This window comes from Perca flavescens, chromosome 5, assembly GCF_004354835.1.
Source record: "Perca flavescens isolate YP-PL-M2 chromosome 5, PFLA_1.0, whole genome shotgun sequence".
Classification (NCBI taxonomy): Eukaryota; Metazoa; Chordata; class Actinopteri; order Perciformes; family Percidae; genus Perca; species Perca flavescens.
In genome coordinates, this window is record NC_041335.1 from 10,407,795 (window position 1) to 10,425,704 (window position 17,910).

Here is a 17,910-nt window from a genome sequence, read left to right on the forward strand (position 1 = left end):
TTCTATCCACAGGGTCTACTATATGCATTAGTAATTTTCGACAGTATTTACTACACTGAGTTACTGTAGACCTCGTTATGCAAAATCTGTAGATCAATTGTAATTTTGCTTAATTGATTGAGTGTCTAATGTTCTGTGACAAAAATGGGTCATACTTTAACCTTAGAGGTCCATTCTGATATTCACCAATGTTAAACGTTTTTATTATTACCAAAGTTATTAAATTACACACCTATTTTTTTTTTATTAAAATACAGCGCGTTTTGTTTGTTTACATGGTAAACGATTGTTAAAAGTTTTGTGGTTAATGTGCGTTTAATTTGCTTTATTTATTAAACTTACATTAAAAGACTACAACAACAGTGTCGCACGCATTAAACGTCATCATGCTCTGAATGCGACTGCAGCTCGGAGTGGAAATCGAAATACGTTTGATTTGGTTGTTATTTTTAGCCTTGCTAAAGTAAATTATGTTGAAGGCCTCTTCGTTAAATGTGTTTTTACAATGTGAAAGGCATGTTGGGGTTAAGTTGAGCCATTGTTACAACTTCACAACGTTTTTATAGCCATTTAAGCTAGCGCGACCTACAAAGTTGCCATGTTCGGTCGCAGACATGCATTGGAAAACTTTTTCTGTCTTTGCGTTACTTCTTAACATTGCCGAAATTTCAAAAACTTCATATGTCATAACAGTTGATGTGGGGAGACCAGTAGGATATCTTAAACACTTCTGGAGAAGCACTGGTTTCTGGTAGGTCAAATCTAAATTGTTTTTGTGTGCAATTATTCCAGCAAGATGTTAGCGGTGAACAGCAACCAATGACAGTAAATATGGGTTTATTTTCATACCGAATCTACCAGCAGACTTCTGTAATTAAAAGGAAATATTACATAATGTTGCACCAAGTAAAGTTTAAGCATGTACAACAAAGCTAAGACATTTTTTATGAATATTAAAATGATTGTTGTTAAAATGTGTCACGTTTCCAAATTGCACCAAATTTAAAGCGGCACGTCCTTGAGTCCCCAGTAATTCACCATGGACACACAAACTGCCCTCCGATTATAGTAGTATGATATGATAGTATGGATACGATGAACTAGGGCTGGGGCGATATGGAGAAAATCGGATATCACGATATTCTTGACCAAATACCTCGATAGCTATATTGCGGCGATATTCTAGGGTTGACAATTGGTGCTTTAACAAAATATCTTCACACTTTGATTTTAGATAAATAATCAGCAGTAATGTGGACATAATGTCTAATATAAGTGGGGAAAAGGCATACAATAGAACAGCTAGAACAGTCTGGTAAGTTCAGAAAAGTACGTCACTTTACTGTAATGCAGCCTTTAAAACCAGGAAAAGACAACACTTACGTCATATTACGATATCCAAAATCTAAGACGATATCTAGTCTCATATCACGATATCAACATAATATCGATATATTGCCCAGCCCTACGATGCACAGGCTGGTATATAAAACATATTGTTAATCGTTTGATACATTTTCGTGTCACTGGTGCATCACAAAGTTAAATAGGAGGCTCTTCTTTGTAGTCCGCCGCTCCCTCACACTGAGGCGCAGCAGTTCGACCTGAGCATCGACCAGCACCTGAACCTGGCCTATGTGGGCTCAGTCCCCCATGGAGGGATCCAGCAGGTCCGGATACACTGGATGCTGGAGCTGGTCACTGCACAGTAAGTGAACTAGCAAGTGGAGCCACAATACATGTCAATGAAAACCTACCGCTTAGTATAGTTGTAGATTTGTATAGTTCGAAGATGTAACTTGTGATTATCAGTTGCTGGTTTTTTGAGTGTTGCTCATGATAAATGACTGCTGTCTGATTTTGTTGTTGTAGAGATATTGGAGGACAGCCCCAGTACAACTTCACTAAACTGGACCAGCTGATAGAACTACTGTGGATTAATGGACTCCGACCAGGTAGAGCTGAAAATCAAATGTCACAATATTTTTGAACAAATAGATATCCACAGGCTGTGAGGAAGCAACCAACACAATGCATATCTTTTTTTTAAAGTTTTGCTACAAAATAATTGTGAGTTTCCTGTAGCATTTTTCAGTCTTCAAATCATACCCCACAGAATCTGTATTTGATTAGGTAATGTGTTTATTTTGTTAGCTGACCCCGTAAGAAGCAGCATTATGAAGAGGGATAAGGCCTCCTTGTACATCAATGTCGATATTGCGGCAATATTGTGGGGTTGTCAATTGGTGCCTTCACAAAATATTTACACAATGAGAGTTTTGAATAATCATCAGTAATGGGGATATAATGACTAAGTGGGTAAAGGCAAATAATGAAACCGCTAAAACAGTCTCGTAAGTTCAGAAAATGACATCACTTGTACTGTAATGTAGCCTTTAAAACCAGGAAAAGACAACACTTGTGTCGTATCACGATATTACGATATCCAAAATTTAAGACGATATCTAGCCTCATATATCGATGTCGAATATCAATATATTGCCCAGCGACCAGGTATTGTACCACAACCTCCTGCAGGAAAACATCCCATCATATGTGTGATGCATATTTAAAATCATCTTCTTCCCAAATAAATCACAACAGTATTCATGTTTTCATCTGGTTTCCACATTGGTGCTTACTGGATGAAAAGTTCATTGTTCAGTGGCTGTTCTCTAATTGATATATTTTTAAGTCAATATTATGGAGGCACTGTTGTCCCAAATGCTTTCATTAAGAATCTAAAGCAGAGTTCTTCCAATAGCCTATTCCAAACTACCCCTAAAACCGTACATGTAAAATGTAAGGTATAAAAAAACGTACGAGTCAAATGTGATTTAGCTGGTTTCTGTTGCACTTGTGACGTGGCTATGTAAATATTATAAACTGTAATTAATTCCTGCATCTCTGGTTTTCAGGTTTTGAACTGATGGGCAGTGTCTCTAACTATTTCACTGACTTTGAAGACAAATCACAAGTGGTAGAGTGGAGAAATTTGGTTTATCTCATAGCCAAGAGGTACATTGGTGAGTGCCATTGTTTTGCCACTATTGTATTGTATATGTTGTTTGCACTCCATATACCATGTAATCATTGTCAGTTAAAACCTGAATCTGAAACAAATGTTAATTGTAATTGAGAAGCCAGTGTGTAAAGTGTTGAAGTCATTGTTTAAAAATTACCAGTTGTTTTAACCTTCTTGGGATGGGCTTGCTATGAAAAATGAAGGCAATATTTATATGTATGTATCTTTCTGATTGCTGAGGTTTTAAAATGAAATCGAATACATTCTTAAATCATTTCGGCCTTAGCTTTTACACAAGTAGGGTTATCCCTATCAGGACCATTCAGGAAGTGTAATGTCCCCACAGAAACATTCATTAAATGTATGTGAAATGTTTCTTGTGTGATGTAACCTAACCTATAACAATAAGTAGATTAAAAAACTGCACTCCTACACAGTGTGATTTCTGTTGTGTTTTGTTTAATTACAGACAAGTATGGCCTGGGAAGTGTCTCTCAGTGGAACTTTGAAACATGGAATGAGCCCAACAACCATGACTTTGATAATGTCACTGTGTCAATTCAAGGTAAACCCATAATGCATCCTACCTGACATTTTGATGTCATGTCAGTTTTTCTTGAAAGTGCTCATATTACGCTTTTTGGCTTTTTCCCTTTCCTTTATTGTGTTATCGTCTTTTTTGTGCACGTTATAGGATTACAAAATGAAAAAGCCCAAAGTCCACCCCAAAGGGACATACTGTACCATCTTCAACAGAAAACACTGCTCCAAACAGCTCTATTGTAGTCCTGCTTTACTTCCTTAACGAACATTTGTCACTTTGTAACACACGTTATAATGCTCGCCTAGCTGCTAGCGTGGTACGCCCTCATACTCTGCTTCTGACTGGCTAGTAGTCCTTACCTAGGTACTGAGCATGTGCGACTCCCAACAAAGATGGAACAGAAGTGAGATGTCTCACTCTGTAGCTAAAACCGAGAGCTCAACACAGGGTGAAAAGAGGAGCTGCAGCAATGTGCAGTACAACTAAAATATGGTGTTTTTTGAAAATTAAACCATTTAAACCTATTCTGATATAACCTCTAAATACAACTATGAACCTGAAAATGAGCATTATATGAGCACTAAGATGAAATTGTTGCTAAATGTAGCCATTGGTACAAGGAAATGCACATTTGCTCCCATCAATTTTGTTCTGACTTCCTCTCATAGATACAGTACTGTTACTTGTATATGCTTATTTTACTACTACTTGCTCCAAGAATGTATCGTTTGATGAATGCTTATTAGAAACTCTAGACACACACTTTATATTAGGCTAATAATGGCATGGCATGACATTAAAATAGTAATGGGCCGGTTTTCAGTGGAGAGTTTCAGTATAACAAACTTTTCTTTAGGGTTTCTCAACTACTATGATGCCTGTTCGGAGGGTCTACGCGCTGCCAGCAGTCTCCTGAGGTTTGGGGGTCCGGGAGACTCCTGTCATTCCCCCCCACACTCCCCATACTGCTGGGCCATGCTGCAGCACTGCTACAACGGCACCAACTACTTCACCAGAGAGACGGGCGTCAGGATCGACTACATCGCCCTGCACAAGAAGGTGGGCTTTTCTCGACTCAAAGCGCATTTACAACAAATATTAAAGAATGAATAAATATTTGTCATATTCATTCTCTGAAGATTTCTTTTGCGATAGGGTGACACAGTGTAGTCAATTCTTTTTAGAGCAAACACGAGGATAGTGATGTTATTGAAATTCATATTGCCTGAGTTATGTAAAGCTATATTTATCAATGCATTTTTTAGCTTAATTAATTGTAAAAAGGACCGTATTGGAGAGTAACTAAGTACATTTACTCAAGTAACGTACTTAAGTACAAATTTGAGGTACTTGTACTTTACTTGAGTCTCTTCTTTTCATGCCACTTTCTACTTCTACTCCACTACATCTCAGAGGGAAATATTGTACTTTTTACTCTTATTAGTCTGACAGCTTTAGCTACAAGTTACTTTACACAGAACACATGTTTACAAAAATGCACAAGATGCAATTAGAAGACTTTTTAAAGCTGACTCTCTGTTTCCGTCTTTCAGGGAGGAGGCTACTCCTTGCCCATCCTCCAGCAGGAGATCCAGACAGTGGGAGAGATCCAGGAGCGTTTCCCTCGGTTCCGCAGCCTCCCTGTTTACAACGATGAGGCCGATCCTCTGGTGGGCTGGTCCAGGCCTCAGGAGTGGAGGGCTGATGTGACCTATGCTGCCATGGTGGTGAAGGTGAGGTGAAGGGATGGAGGAGAGCAAGACGAAAAAACACCATGGGCCCCATCTTTCACCCGGCGCAGCGCAAAGCCTGACGCAAATGTCTTTGCTAGTTTAGGAGCGACGCAGTTGTCAATTTCCCGTCCAGCGCCTGCGTCGTTTAAATAGCAAATGCACCTGCGCCCATCTCTGCGCCCATGGGTGAGCTGGTCTTACAGGGAGGTGTGTTCAGGTGAATTCTTGGCGTATTGCTATCTTGAGGCAGTGGGAAGTGATCGCGCCACTGACCATCAAAAACATGGTCTAAAGTCAATTGTTATTTTAACAGCAAATTAGTAAAATGCGCCTAGGCTTATGCATAGCGCACGCACAATATGCTTGTTACACACACAGGGACATGCAGCAGCACACAAACATGCAGAAGATTACAAATAAAAATAGTACGGTGCAAATCCGCCATCATAATAGCAATGCGCCAAGGTCCAAACGCACCTGGCTTTTAAAGGGAATGGTAGATGACACTCTGATTGGATTATTGCATTGAAGACACCAAGTACAACCCTTTTGAACCATGCGCCTGGCGCACGGACCCTTTTTCTCTCCATTAAACTAGCAAAAGTGGATTTGGACACACCCTAAATGCACCTGCACCATACGCTTCACGCCGTGCGCTTACATCATAAATAGGGCCCCTTGAGTGTAAAATCATATTTGGACACTTGATGGTAAAGATTACCATTTGGATTAAAGTTGTGTTTGCATTTATATGGGAACATGTTAACTCACACAATGACTTATTTGCATTCAGTTTTAACCATCTGGAACTTGAATTAAGTTTTCTGAATGAGTGGTTTTAGCTGAAGGTAATTTCACATTTTAGAGCAAACCTTTCTAATGGTTGCTATTATATTAAGTATTTGTCAACTCAAATGAGTCAAAAATGACATACAGTAGGTGTTTCACCCTGACTTTTATCCTACACAGGATGGAAAACACAAATTAGACCATAACAGGACAGTGGCAAAAGTTCATCTAACCCTTGTTAGTTTAACCAGTTAACCCTTATACTGTATACATACATTGTCTTGGCAATATGTAGGCCATTAAGTGAATTTGTGCTTTAGAGTGCTGTGACGAAATACACTAGCTTGCTAGCATATCACCACCGGGAATGCGTATATAGAGATTTGAGACTTTTTTTTTCAAACATAAATAGCTAAATTAATGTAATATACTATATTTCTGATGCTTTTATCAAAAGTTTCTTACAATGTGCATTCAACCATGAAGATACCACCCAAAAATAGCAAGAAGACATGCAGTTGGTATTTGCAGCATGGTGGCCCAATGGTTAGGGCTGTGGCCTCACAGCAAGAAGGTTCTGGGTTTGAATCCAGGTCGTTCCGGGCCTTTCTGTGTGGAGTTTGTATGTTCTCCCCACGTTTGCGTGGGTTTCCTCCACCATCAAAAAACATGTACTAGGTTCTCCAGGCCCTTGATCAAGGCACTGGCTCAGATCTGGAGTTGGGGCGCTGTAAATGGCTCCCCACTGCTCCCTTGAGGGATGGGTTTAAATGCAGAGAATGAATTTCGCTACATGTATGTGTATGTGACAATAAAGTACCTTTACCAAAGTGTTAAGTTTGTTGTAAGACAATGTATGTAGTTGTGTTAGGGGTATGTAAGCTAAAGGATAAAAAATTGTACCTTATAAAATGCTTCTCACTGGTTGGACACCAAACCCAGACAGTTTTAGCTCTTCTCCACTCTACCAGTTAAACTTAGGGCTGGGCAATATATCGACATAATATTGATATCGTGATATGATATAGGTATCGTCTTAGATTTTGGATATCGTAATATCGGGATATGACATAAGTGTTGTCTTTTCCTGGCTGCATTACAGTAGAGTGATGTACTTTTCTGAACTTACCAGACCGTTATAGCTGTTCTATTATTTGCCTTTTCCCCACTTAGACATTATGTCCACATTACTGATGATTATTTATCTAAAATCTAAGTGTGAAGATATTTTGTTAGAGCACCAATTGTCAAACCTAGAATATCGCCGCAATATCGATATCGAGGTATTTGATCAAAAAATATCGTGATATCTGATTTTCTCCCTATCGCCCAGCCCTAGTTAAACTACATTGAAGCAGTCCTCTGTCCTGCTCCCTCCATCAGGTAATAAACCAGCACCAGGATCTGCTGCTGGCCGACCCGAACAGCACCATCAACTACACCCTGCTCAGCAACGACAATGCCTTCCTCAGCTACCACCCACACCCCTTCACCCAGCGCACGCTGACCGCCCGCTTCCAAGTCAACAACACCCAGCCGCCTCACGTCCAGCTGATCAGGAAGCCTGTCCTCACTGTCATGGGCCTGCTGGCTTTGCTAGGTGACTATCACTTTGCTCTAGCACAGGGGTTTTATGTATGCCTCAGCAGGGTGTGATTTGTGTTTTTTTGATCATGCAAAACAAAATAAAACAAGAATGAAATCCCCCTTATAATACCACGGATATAGTGCCACTCGGCCAGCCATGCCAAAACATGCATGCACTTCAATATCCAATGGAAAATAATCTCAAAATGAAATAGCACAACAATAGTGTCAACATAAAACACACCGCTTTTAAGCCAGAGAGCGGCGTTCACTTTGCGGCGAAAATACTTTCACCCGGGAAACGTGTTCGTTCCTCGGGAGTGTTTTCATCCAAACCACGATCTTTTTCCTAAACGTATCTAGTCGTTTTAATGCCTAAACGTAACTGCTATCGCCATATGATGCTCACCTTTGAAAGGACCGTCATCTGGCGGTGCCAGCATCCGGCTCGCAGTCACCTGTTGGTGGCTAAACAACTGCCGCTCAGATTTTATCGTTCTATTGCAATATACACTTTACACGTTATAGCGCTTTACTTTGAAATGCTTCTATTTTAGGTATATAAGGGTCTATTGGTGAAGTAGCATTGATCACTTTGAGCGGGGGTATATTTTGTCCCCACCGGGGATACAAAATAATTCAGCAGAGGCAGGAATTTGTAGACCAGAAAGAGGGAAATCCCACGCATCATCCCCAGCAAATCACACATTTGCCTCCGTGGAAATGTATGATGGATTTAATTTGTGTGTGTGTGTGTTTTCTAAAGCAGACCCTTGTACAAGCAAAGCTCAGGTCTCCATGATGTTGCTGTCTCATCTGCCCCAGTCCTATTTTAATGGCCCCTGTTGCCTCCGCTGTCTGTGATTCCCCCTTTAAGGAGAGACGCAGGTCCTGGCTCAGGTTTTGAGCTCCGCAGGAACTATCAACAGCACGGTGGGAGTTCTCGCCAGCAGCCACAAGCCAGTGACAGTGGGCGGCTCGGACAGCTGGCAGGCAGCAGTGCTGGTCTACAACAGTGACGACAACAGCACCTCCACTAACCCTGATGATGTCACCGTCTCACTGAAAGGACTGGCTGCGCAGAAGGGTAACAGAAGGTTTAACAAAATACTGTAGGGTTTATTTTAGATTAAAAGGAGGTTATGTTTTAAGAAAAATATGACCGGATCCAACAGTGAGTGGTTCATTTCAGTCCTGCCTGCTATCTGTCTGTTTGCAATCCAGGTCTTGTGTATGTCGCATATTTTATTGACAACAATGTGACCAACCCGTACCAGCTGTGGCAGAGCATGGGCAGCCCCGACTACCCCACAGCAGAACAGTTCAGGCGCCTCAGGAGTGTGCAGGTAAACAGCAGGGCTGCACGATAATAAAAAAAATAATATGTTATTTTGCAATGTACGTTATTTTTTTAAGTATATCAACTTGTGTACAGTAATTTCACAATACTGTCTGTGAAGCTTTTTGCTTCTGTAAATTCATTTGGAATCAGAAGAAAAGTACCTCTTAATGCAGTAACACAAAAAATACTTCCTAATAGCAGTTATTTTATTTCTTTTGTTGATTTGAAATGTAGATATTAGCAAAAGTAATCTACAATAAATGATTGTTAGGTTGTTTTCTCCATGCTAAATGAATCAGTCCGTTCTGAGAATGATTGTGATTGATCATTTGCCATGCACGTTGAGTGTTTGTTCAAAACCAGAAATCGATTTGAATTCAGCTCAAATTATGTTACTTGTCAGATGAACCGTAGTGTTTTTCTTTAAGATCAGTCATGAAAAAGCCAACTTTCCTATCAAGCAGTAAAATGGCTTACATAGTGTATTACGGTGGGCCTACTATATTGTACCTTATTAAACCGTAACTATTGTACACATTAAATAGTGTGAAATGATATTGTTTGCCCTTAATATACAATAACATAATAGTGTTCATATATCTGTAAATTACGTGTGCTGTTTGGTAGATTGCAAGCCAGGTGCGCTTGATCTCTCAAATTTCCTGGTGTCCATCCACGCTAATACGAAACCCTGTATATCTCACTTTTGAGACGAGGTGTATTCATGGATGATGATCTTGTTCAGTGCAGCTTTAATTGACACGTTGAATTCTATTGGCTTTGACCCACTGATGATGTTCCATTGTGTCAGGACCCTCATGTTGATGGACCCTGGGAAGTTCCTGCAGCAGACACTCTGACTCTGAAAGCTAAACTGTCCGTGCCCTCCGTCCTCCTCATCCATGTTTGTGCCCAGCCCAAAGCCGTGCCAGACCAGGTCAGTACCCAACGCACAGCAACAACGTCAAGTCAGAGTAAATGTGATTGCACGTGCCTCACAGTCCACCTTAAAGCTTCTCATGAATGTTATTTATCGGTACATCAGTTGAATCCTACCTTGTGCCATCTGTGTCCGGGTTTGTCACACTGCACAGTTGAGCATTTGTTTCTACGTCAATGCAAGCAAGACGAGGAAGATTTTCTACAGTCGCAAAGTGATTTCTGATTTTAGTATGAAGACAAAATGTAACCTCAAAGCCTGTTATGTTGAATGCTTGATAGATAATGTATGGGACTGAGCTGCATATTTCAAAAGAGATGAACTCTTACCTGTATTTGACTTTTGATTAGGTCAATGGATTGCACTTCATCAGGATCACCAAAGGCCAAGTCCTGATCGTCTGGTCAGACCACTGTGTCGATTCTAAGTAGGTGCATATGATTATTTCTTTCTTTTTGCATTTAATTGATGACAGATTCATTCAAAAACGTGTCTTATCCCAAACTCCTTGTATTGACTGCAGCAGTACAGTAGATTACATCTCGTTATGACTGTTGAAATGCAGTAAATACTGTATGTGATATGCAAATATGCATACACCAAGAACAAGAAAGCACTCATTTATGCTTTTGAACTTCTTTGTATTTGCAGATGCATTAAGACATTTGAAGTGGAGTTCTCCACAGACCACAAGGAATTCAGCAGAATTAACACTCAAGACACAATTTTTACTTCATATGTTTATTCACCTGGTAAGAATTCCCAGTAAATGATTATAAGAAACAGAATTTTCCTCACCTTTCAAACTCTATTTTGCCGTCGTGACATCCAGCCATAGAAATAATACCACGTACCATGTTGTGTTCTGTAGTGGACGGGGAGGCTGGTGGTCTGTACAGAGTCCGAGCTGTGGACTACTGGGGAAGGCCTGGCCCGTACTCACTGCCAGAGAGCTACTCAGAGGAGCACTAGACCACGGGCAAGTCTGGTAGCATTCTAATTGTTTCTGAATAGTTTTACAATGTAAATACATTTTATAGAAATGAATGTGCTGATTATATATACAGTATGCTATACAAGTGCTGTGCCATCTGACCAATCACATTGTAAGCATACATTTATTATTTATGCTCATGGTCTGTTTCACAGAAATACAGGCATCACATGTTTTAATAGTGTATAGAAGTGGTTGTAATTTCAAAGACTCTGAGCTTGTTAGATAAAAGTGACTAAAGACTAATAATTATCAGCTCAAATACATTCATTTCTGAAGCAGTTGTTGATTTATTGGAGGTGGAGATGGATAAAGGAATATAACAGATCCAGTCTTGGTGGAAACATTTTAAACTAGTAACATGTAATTATAATTTTGGATTAAAAGAAGCAATTGTAGTTTGTAATTGTAAACAAATCCCATGAAAACATCAAAACCACAAGGTGTCAGTCGCTCTCAGTACTTAGTGTCTGTGGCACTCAGCCAGGATTTAACTGGTTTCTCCCGAAGATGTAAAACGGGGTCACTAATAATAATAATAATCACTAATATATAGTTTCTAATTTTCTAAAGGCTAAATTATTTCTTAAAACAGCCCAGCACTGTAGTTTTTAGCAAACATTACTCAAACAGAAGTAAATAGCACATTTGTTGGGGACTATTTTCAGCAGTGGATTAATACACATTTGGTGCTTTAGTTTTTATATCATGTTGGACAATAGAGCTCCAAGGCACCGAAAATAACATATATCAGGTTTTGGATACACAGGCAGTACTTGTTATTTGGACCAATTCCTTGTTGATTTTGGTCTTTTCGTTGGATATTTGTTGACAATAACAAAATATAGTATATATATATATATAGTAACAAAATATATATATATTTTAATATATTTACACGTGAAAAGGCCAGCTGTGTTATACATCCATTCAGACAACTTGTTAACCAAGTATATTTTAATTGTTCACGCTTGTTGTGCAGTTGCACATAATGTGTCGTTAATGGTATGAAAGGAGAAGTAAAAAACATAACGTCACCTAGCAATGAGACATTAATAATCTTTTTTTATCTGTAATCTATACATTTGTTACATTCTATTTTTATACTCTAAATGTCTCAGATTGTTGTTGTTTTTTAATACAATTGTGTTTGATAACTGTTTGTGCACTACATAAATAAGATTTGGACCACCAATCTAACTGGCTTACACGGTCGTTTTTACAAAAACAAGGACAACAGCAAGTTTCTTTACAAAATGTATTGTCACTAATACAGAAGGACAATTATCACAGTCACTCAACAGGTAATAGTTTTTATTTGGCTGGGAAATATATTTTCATCTTGGCAAGTTTGATGACATTTTTTTCTTCGGGGCGTTGAATCTGATAGCGTGATTATTCTCTCATTTGCGTCTTTGAGTAGAGCTCTGTCTTTACTTTGGGCAGGATGATCAATCCAGTAACCTGAAGTGCTGCTCAGCAAACTTGAGCTTAGGGGCAGTTTAGCAGGCTCCTGTTAAGAATAGACAAGAGGATCAAGTGTTAGATGAGTTAAAATGTAACACAGAGCTTGAAATATTTAAAGTTAAATATATGTTCAAAGTGCTGCAAAGAGTACTTCTTTGTTTACTTTTAGTCTCGCTTTGACAGACCCTCCAAAGCGCGCTGAAGGAGGGTCTGGCTACTCCACATAGCATTCGGAGATGGGAGGAAAACGTGCTCTGGTTTAATGGCACTTCTTTAAACCAATCAGAATCGTCATGGGCGGTGCTAAACTCCGCACAGAGCCGCTGCAAAATAGTCGTGCGAGAGAAAACTCAGATTGGACAGATAGTCTAGCTAGCTGTCTCAATTTAACAGGCAGCGATCTGAGGGGAAGTCAACAATAGTCCTCATAAATCCACCGAATTTAAAACTCCAACACAAAGAAAGCGGAAGGAAACGGAAAATACATGCATCCGGCGGAATTTCTTGCAGCACCGGAGCAATCCCGGAAGTGGAACGTGAAAGATATAGACTAGTTTACCCTTAATGTTAACATGTTTTTTGGCATCACAGTATCAACTAAATTCTTTAATCGCAAGTCGAGGTGTATGGTTTCTCTGTTTGTCTGTCCATTGAGCTGAATGTGAAAGACTGAGTACATACCAGACTGCAGCACTGGCTGGAACTCTCCGGCCATGCAGACTTCCTCCTGTTTCTGGCGGACGACTCTCTGGATGGCAGGGGGGAGGCCGCGGGGGTTGCGGGCGAAGACCAGGGAGTATCCATCATCGCAGCTTCCATCCTCTTTCAGGGTGCGGCAGGCATAGGTGATGGCGTAGTTGTCATAGTCTGTGTCAATGACCCAGTAGTTGTCACCTGAAATAGCAGGGAGCAAGAAGTTAGTCTCAGCTGTGTTAGAGTGAGAGAGGCCGAGAGAATGTGTGCATACAACTGAGGAGGCTTACCGCCGCTGGACAGGTAGCTGGCCAGTCCCTGGTAGTTCATGAACATCTTGCCGGGGGTGCCGGGGTCGGGCACAGAGTACTGAGCAGCCATGTCGGCGCACACAACCCAGAACCTGGATCACAAGTAGAGAAAAAACAGTTACATTTGCAAGCAGGAATGTATCCTCTAGTTATTCAAAACATATCATGTTCAGATTGCTACTAAATAAACTAAAAATGACAAATACCCACCCAAAGAGAGTGACTCTGCCCTTGGAAGAGGCAACCATGGAACCATCGTCTTCAACGGTGTATTCAGCAGAGATGTTGTCCTGCAGGAACAAACCCTCGGGATCCTTCTTCTGCAGAGCGTACCACTTTCCTGCATACTGTCGCGGGGAATTATAACAATTATTTTAAGAGGCATTTTATCAGTGGAATATGGACAAATTTGTTTTTGTTATTTGTATGTGTACTACAATCAGGATATGAAGTGATACCCCTGATTGTAATACACAATACGCAACACTATATTTTATTGTATGCTGATGATGTCCTGGTTTATTTGGAGGATGTTGATCATTTTATACCTATTCAATCCGTTTTCCTAATTGATTATCTGGTGGAGCTAGCTATTTGTCCTGAACCTACATAGTAGTATTACTGTAAACGGTATCAGGCTAGTTACAGTTACAGCAACTTGCACTAGATCTGAGTTGAATACTTAAACATATTTCCGTACTCACTTTTTTGGGGTCAAAGTCTTGTTTTACTGTGAAGCTGTCCACAACGCATGAGGCCAGGCTCTGCTCCACACAGGCCAGGAACAACATCACCAGGGCAACGATTTGGTAGTCCATTCTAAGCAAAAAAAAGTTGAGCATGTTAATTGGCATAATAGTATGATCTTTATTTCCAGTTATTTATGTTACTTTAGAGCAGCTTGTATCTGGCTAAAGGAAAAACTCCATATTTTGTTTGTAAAAAGATCACTCGGTCTCCACAAAGCAGCATCTGCTTACCTGAAGTGTAGAATGAGGTCACACAAAGTTATCAGTGTAGAGCTGCTGCAGTGTCTGAGCTGTGGTGAGAAAACGCCGTGGGAACCCTTTTTATACCTGACGCGCAGACAGGCTCACTGATTATTTTCACTTCTTGAACCTAAATGCAGAGTTTAAATCTACCACTAATCCAGTTAACAAAATCCCCCGCTATAAGCTGATAAACCCTCACATTCAGCAGTGTGTTGGCTTTATGTAATTGTTTGCAGGGCTCTATAATGGGATACATAACCGCAAAAGCTCCAGGGCAAAGTGGTGGCCTGAGCACCAAGTCACACGTCCATGGCCGATGTGTTTACATGTGCAGACTGGTGTATTTAAGTCATAAAGCTCTCCAATGCGAGGTAGTGCAAATATGAAGATTTGCTGAGAAAGTAATGTGATAGTGTGATACAGGGTGAATAAAGGAATATGACATAAGATGGTTTTATTTTACATTTTTAGGGTTTGTTTTTCCGTACTTAAAATTATGAAACCAGCCATCTTCTTTCTGTTTTTTTTTTTTTTTCCCATCTTCAGATAAAATGTTACCATGTCTATACTAGGATACTATTCTTAAAAACTTACTGGGCAGTCAAGTTTTTCCTGTTCTGTTTTTATGTTGGCTTTTCCTACTTTTCTACTGGCTTTGATAATTAGTGACAAAAATAAACTGTCTCACTTTTATTACTTTTGGACTTCCAAACAATGCTTGGTTCTGTTTATTTAAATAGTAAGTGCACTTCAAATGTATAGGGTTTTATTGTTGACAAAACATTTTATTTGGGTGTAAAACATCAAAAGATCCACAAAGTTTAAAGGATGTGAAAAGCAGTATTTTCACAATTACGATTTTACATAATTTACAATTTACATAATAATAAAATCGTCTGGAAAATAGCACACTGAGTACTAATGCCCTGTTATGTTATGTCAGGTGTTCCCGCCTGTTGTCACTTGCTCAGTTAAGTAACGAGCTGTCATCTTGTCCATAAAAGCTGCCAGAGCTTCCACCTACAGTATAATCCGGGGGCAAAATGTGAAGTTTGCACCACCAGCAAATGCGCATACAGATGCCAAAGTGTTATAACACCACACTTCACAGACAGGAGTGGGGTGTTTTACTCACTAACACATCATGAAATAATGTGCTGCTTCAAACCCCTTTACAAACCTAATTAGTGTTGTTGCTCACAATATGCCATCAGTATAAAGTTTACCATAAATTCTTAAAGCCTCTTTTGTAGACTTGCCATTTTTACCCTTGTACTTTTTCTAATTAATTATGTATGTTTTTTAAAATATATATATATATATATAGATTTCTGTTAAATTTCTACATTATTTCTGATTTCTACTCTTCAATTTTTTTCAATTCTATAATCTGTTTTGTTGCATACTTTCCAGTAAGTCCAGCTGTATTTTTAGTCCGCCCTGGGCATTGTTGTTATTCTAATAATTACCTGTCCTGAGTATATTAGGTAAGGCCTCTATGCTTTGACATCCTGGGCTGCTATCAACCTGCTGGTAACAGTATTACTTGGTGTAAATACCAACAGTATAAACTGCATCTCTAATCTGAAAACAAAAGCTAGGTTTAAATGATCCTAGACGCATTTAGACGCACACCTGCTTAACTGGAGGTCAGCTAAGGTTCGACATGTCTGAACTCAAGTCATGTCACGTGACCATTAGCAGGTGACTGTCAGAGAGGGATGGAAGAACATTTCCACAGGATCTGACAGTTAGTTGGTCTTCAAGAAGATGAATGTTGAAAGCATCTGGGCAACAAGCCATCAGCCATGGCTTTCACTGTGAGCAACCCAGGACCCTGAAGGGACTGCAGGAGGAAAACTGTAAAGTCAGATTTTTCACCTACATTGAATCACACTAAGTGGAAATCATTTGTATTAAGTTTGGAACATAATTATAACTAAAGCGATGAGATGATTAGTAAATTGACAGTAAGATAATGGGCAACTATTTTGACAACCAATTAACTAAGTTATTTTCCAAGCAAACGATACCAAAAAATGTTCAGTTCCAACTTTGTGGTTGAGAGAATTGTGCTGCTTTTCTTTTCTTAGTGATAAGCTAATGGGGGTTCAGACTGTTTCTCAGCCAAAACAAACAATTTGATGACATTACCTTTGGCTTCAGGAAATTATAATGGGTATTTTTCACTATTTTCTAACATTTTATAGACCATACATGTTCTACAATCAAGAAATAAAAGGCATATTAATGTCTAATGTTGGGTCAGCTCTTGAACCACATTGACCAATCTTTATAACTAGAACTGAAAGTTAATTTCTCCAGTAAATGGCACGTCTGCAACTAATGTATTTCACTGTAATTAAATGCACATCTTAGAAAACCAAGTAATAACTAACTCATTTTCCACAGGTTCATAAAGCAGTGGGGGGAGGGCGAGGACATTTTTTTTCTAAGTATATTACAACTTTTCCATGAGAATTAAAGTGCTCATATTCAGGTTCATAGTTGTATTTAGAGGTTATATCAGAATAGGTTTACATAGTTTAATTTTCAAAAAACATATTTCTTGTACTGCACATTGCTGCAGCTCCTCTTTTCGCCCTGTGTTGAGCTCTCTGTTTTAGCTACAGAGTGAGGCATCGCACTTCTGTTCCATCTTTGTTGGGAGTCGCACATGCACAGTAGCTAGGTAAGGACTACTAACCAGTCAGAAGCAGAGTATGAGGGCGTGCCACGCTAGCAGCTAGGAGAACATTATAACGTGTTACAAAGTGATGCACGTTTGTCTCTGAAGTAAAGGCTGGACTACAATAGAACTGGTTTGTGAACAGTGTTTTCTGTTGGAGATGGTAAGTCCCTTTGGGGTGGGCTTTGGGCTTTTTGATTTTGTAAACCTATAACAAAAAAAAGATCTCTAACACAATAAAGTAAAGGGAAAAACCCAAAAAGCATAATATGAGCACTTTAAATGACATTTTACTTAATCAGCTTCCTTTGGAAACTCTTATGACACTTATGCACTTTTAGCACCTGGTTAGCACAGTTGGTAGAGCAGGCGCCCATATATAGGTTTACTCCTCGACGCAGCGGCCGCATGTTACTCTGACCTGCAGTCCTTTGCTGCATGTCATTCCCCCCCCTCTTTCTTGTCTGAACTGTCCTATACAAATAAAGGCCTAAAAAAAATAACATGCACTTTTGCATTAAATAAGATCAAAACAAAAAAACCCTGTAATGTTTCTAATGCCAAGTATTCACATGATTAAAGGGCATAATTATAGATATTGTAAATGAGAACCAGTCATCAAAAGGAGTTGGTAAATAGGAAGCAATGGAACAAAATCTAAGATGCATAATTCTAATATGAAAAAAATATTCTTGATTGCTAAATTATTTTAATATGACATGTCATACCTGTGCCAAATAGTGGCTTAAGGTAAACACTGATTATAACTAAAAGGTCAAAAAAAAAACAAAAAAAAAGACAGAC

At 39.4% G+C, this 17,910-nt stretch overlaps 2 protein-coding genes across 2 annotated transcripts; one reads left to right on the top strand and one right to left on the bottom strand.

Moving 5' to 3' along the window:
- Nucleotides 1-374: 374 nt before the first annotated feature.
- On the top strand, nucleotides 375-12,654 carry idua (alpha-L-iduronidase). The gene is made up of 14 exons (XM_028578220.1): nucleotides 375-751; nucleotides 1,568-1,708; nucleotides 1,873-1,955; nucleotides 2,919-3,026; nucleotides 3,495-3,590; nucleotides 4,426-4,628; nucleotides 5,123-5,302; nucleotides 7,475-7,691; nucleotides 8,556-8,765; nucleotides 8,903-9,024; nucleotides 9,832-9,957; nucleotides 10,311-10,387; nucleotides 10,612-10,712; nucleotides 10,832-12,654. The coding sequence occupies exons 1-14, from the start codon at nucleotides 615-617 to the stop codon at nucleotides 10,930-10,932; spliced, it is 1,902 nt and encodes a 633-aa protein (XP_028434021.1). The 5' UTR covers nucleotides 375-614; the 3' UTR covers nucleotides 10,933-12,654.
- On the bottom strand, nucleotides 12,457-14,243 carry LOC114555401 (purpurin). Its single transcript, XM_028577768.1, has 5 exons — nucleotides 14,130-14,243; nucleotides 13,636-13,772; nucleotides 13,405-13,517; nucleotides 13,103-13,315; nucleotides 12,457-12,467 (listed from the first exon to the last, which is right to left on the bottom strand). Exons 1-5 carry the CDS (start codon nucleotides 14,241-14,243, stop codon nucleotides 12,457-12,459), a joined length of 588 nt encoding a protein of 195 aa, XP_028433569.1.
- Between the last annotated feature and the right edge of the window lie 3,667 nt (nucleotides 14,244-17,910).

What these genes read in the sequence shown, in the direction of transcription:
- idua (XM_028578220.1), top strand. Translation starts at nt 615, where the DNA reads ATGCATTGGAAAACTTTTTCTGTCTTTGCGTTACTTCTTAACATTGCC. An exon ending in CTGGAGCTGGTCACTGCACA is followed by an intron (nt 1,709 to 1,872) that starts GTAAGTGAACTA and finishes TTGTTGTTGTAG; the next exon opens with AGATATTGGAGGACAGCCCC. An exon ending in AGGACTGGCTGCGCAGAAGG is followed by an intron (nt 8,766 to 8,902) that starts GTAACAGAAGGT and finishes TTTGCAATCCAG; the next exon opens with GTCTTGTGTATGTCGCATAT.
- LOC114555401 (XM_028577768.1), bottom strand. Translation starts at nt 14,243, where the DNA reads ATGGACTACCAAATCGTTGCCCTGGTGATGTTGTTCCTGGCCTGTGTG. An exon ending in AAGACTTTGACCCCAAAAAA is followed by an intron (nt 13,773 to 14,129) that starts GTGAGTACGGAA and finishes TCCCCGCGACAG; the next exon opens with TATGCAGGAAAGTGGTACGC. An exon ending in GGCAGAGTCACTCTCTTTGG is followed by an intron (nt 13,518 to 13,635) that starts GTGGGTATTTGT and finishes CTTGTGATCCAG; the next exon opens with GTTCTGGGTTGTGTGCGCCG.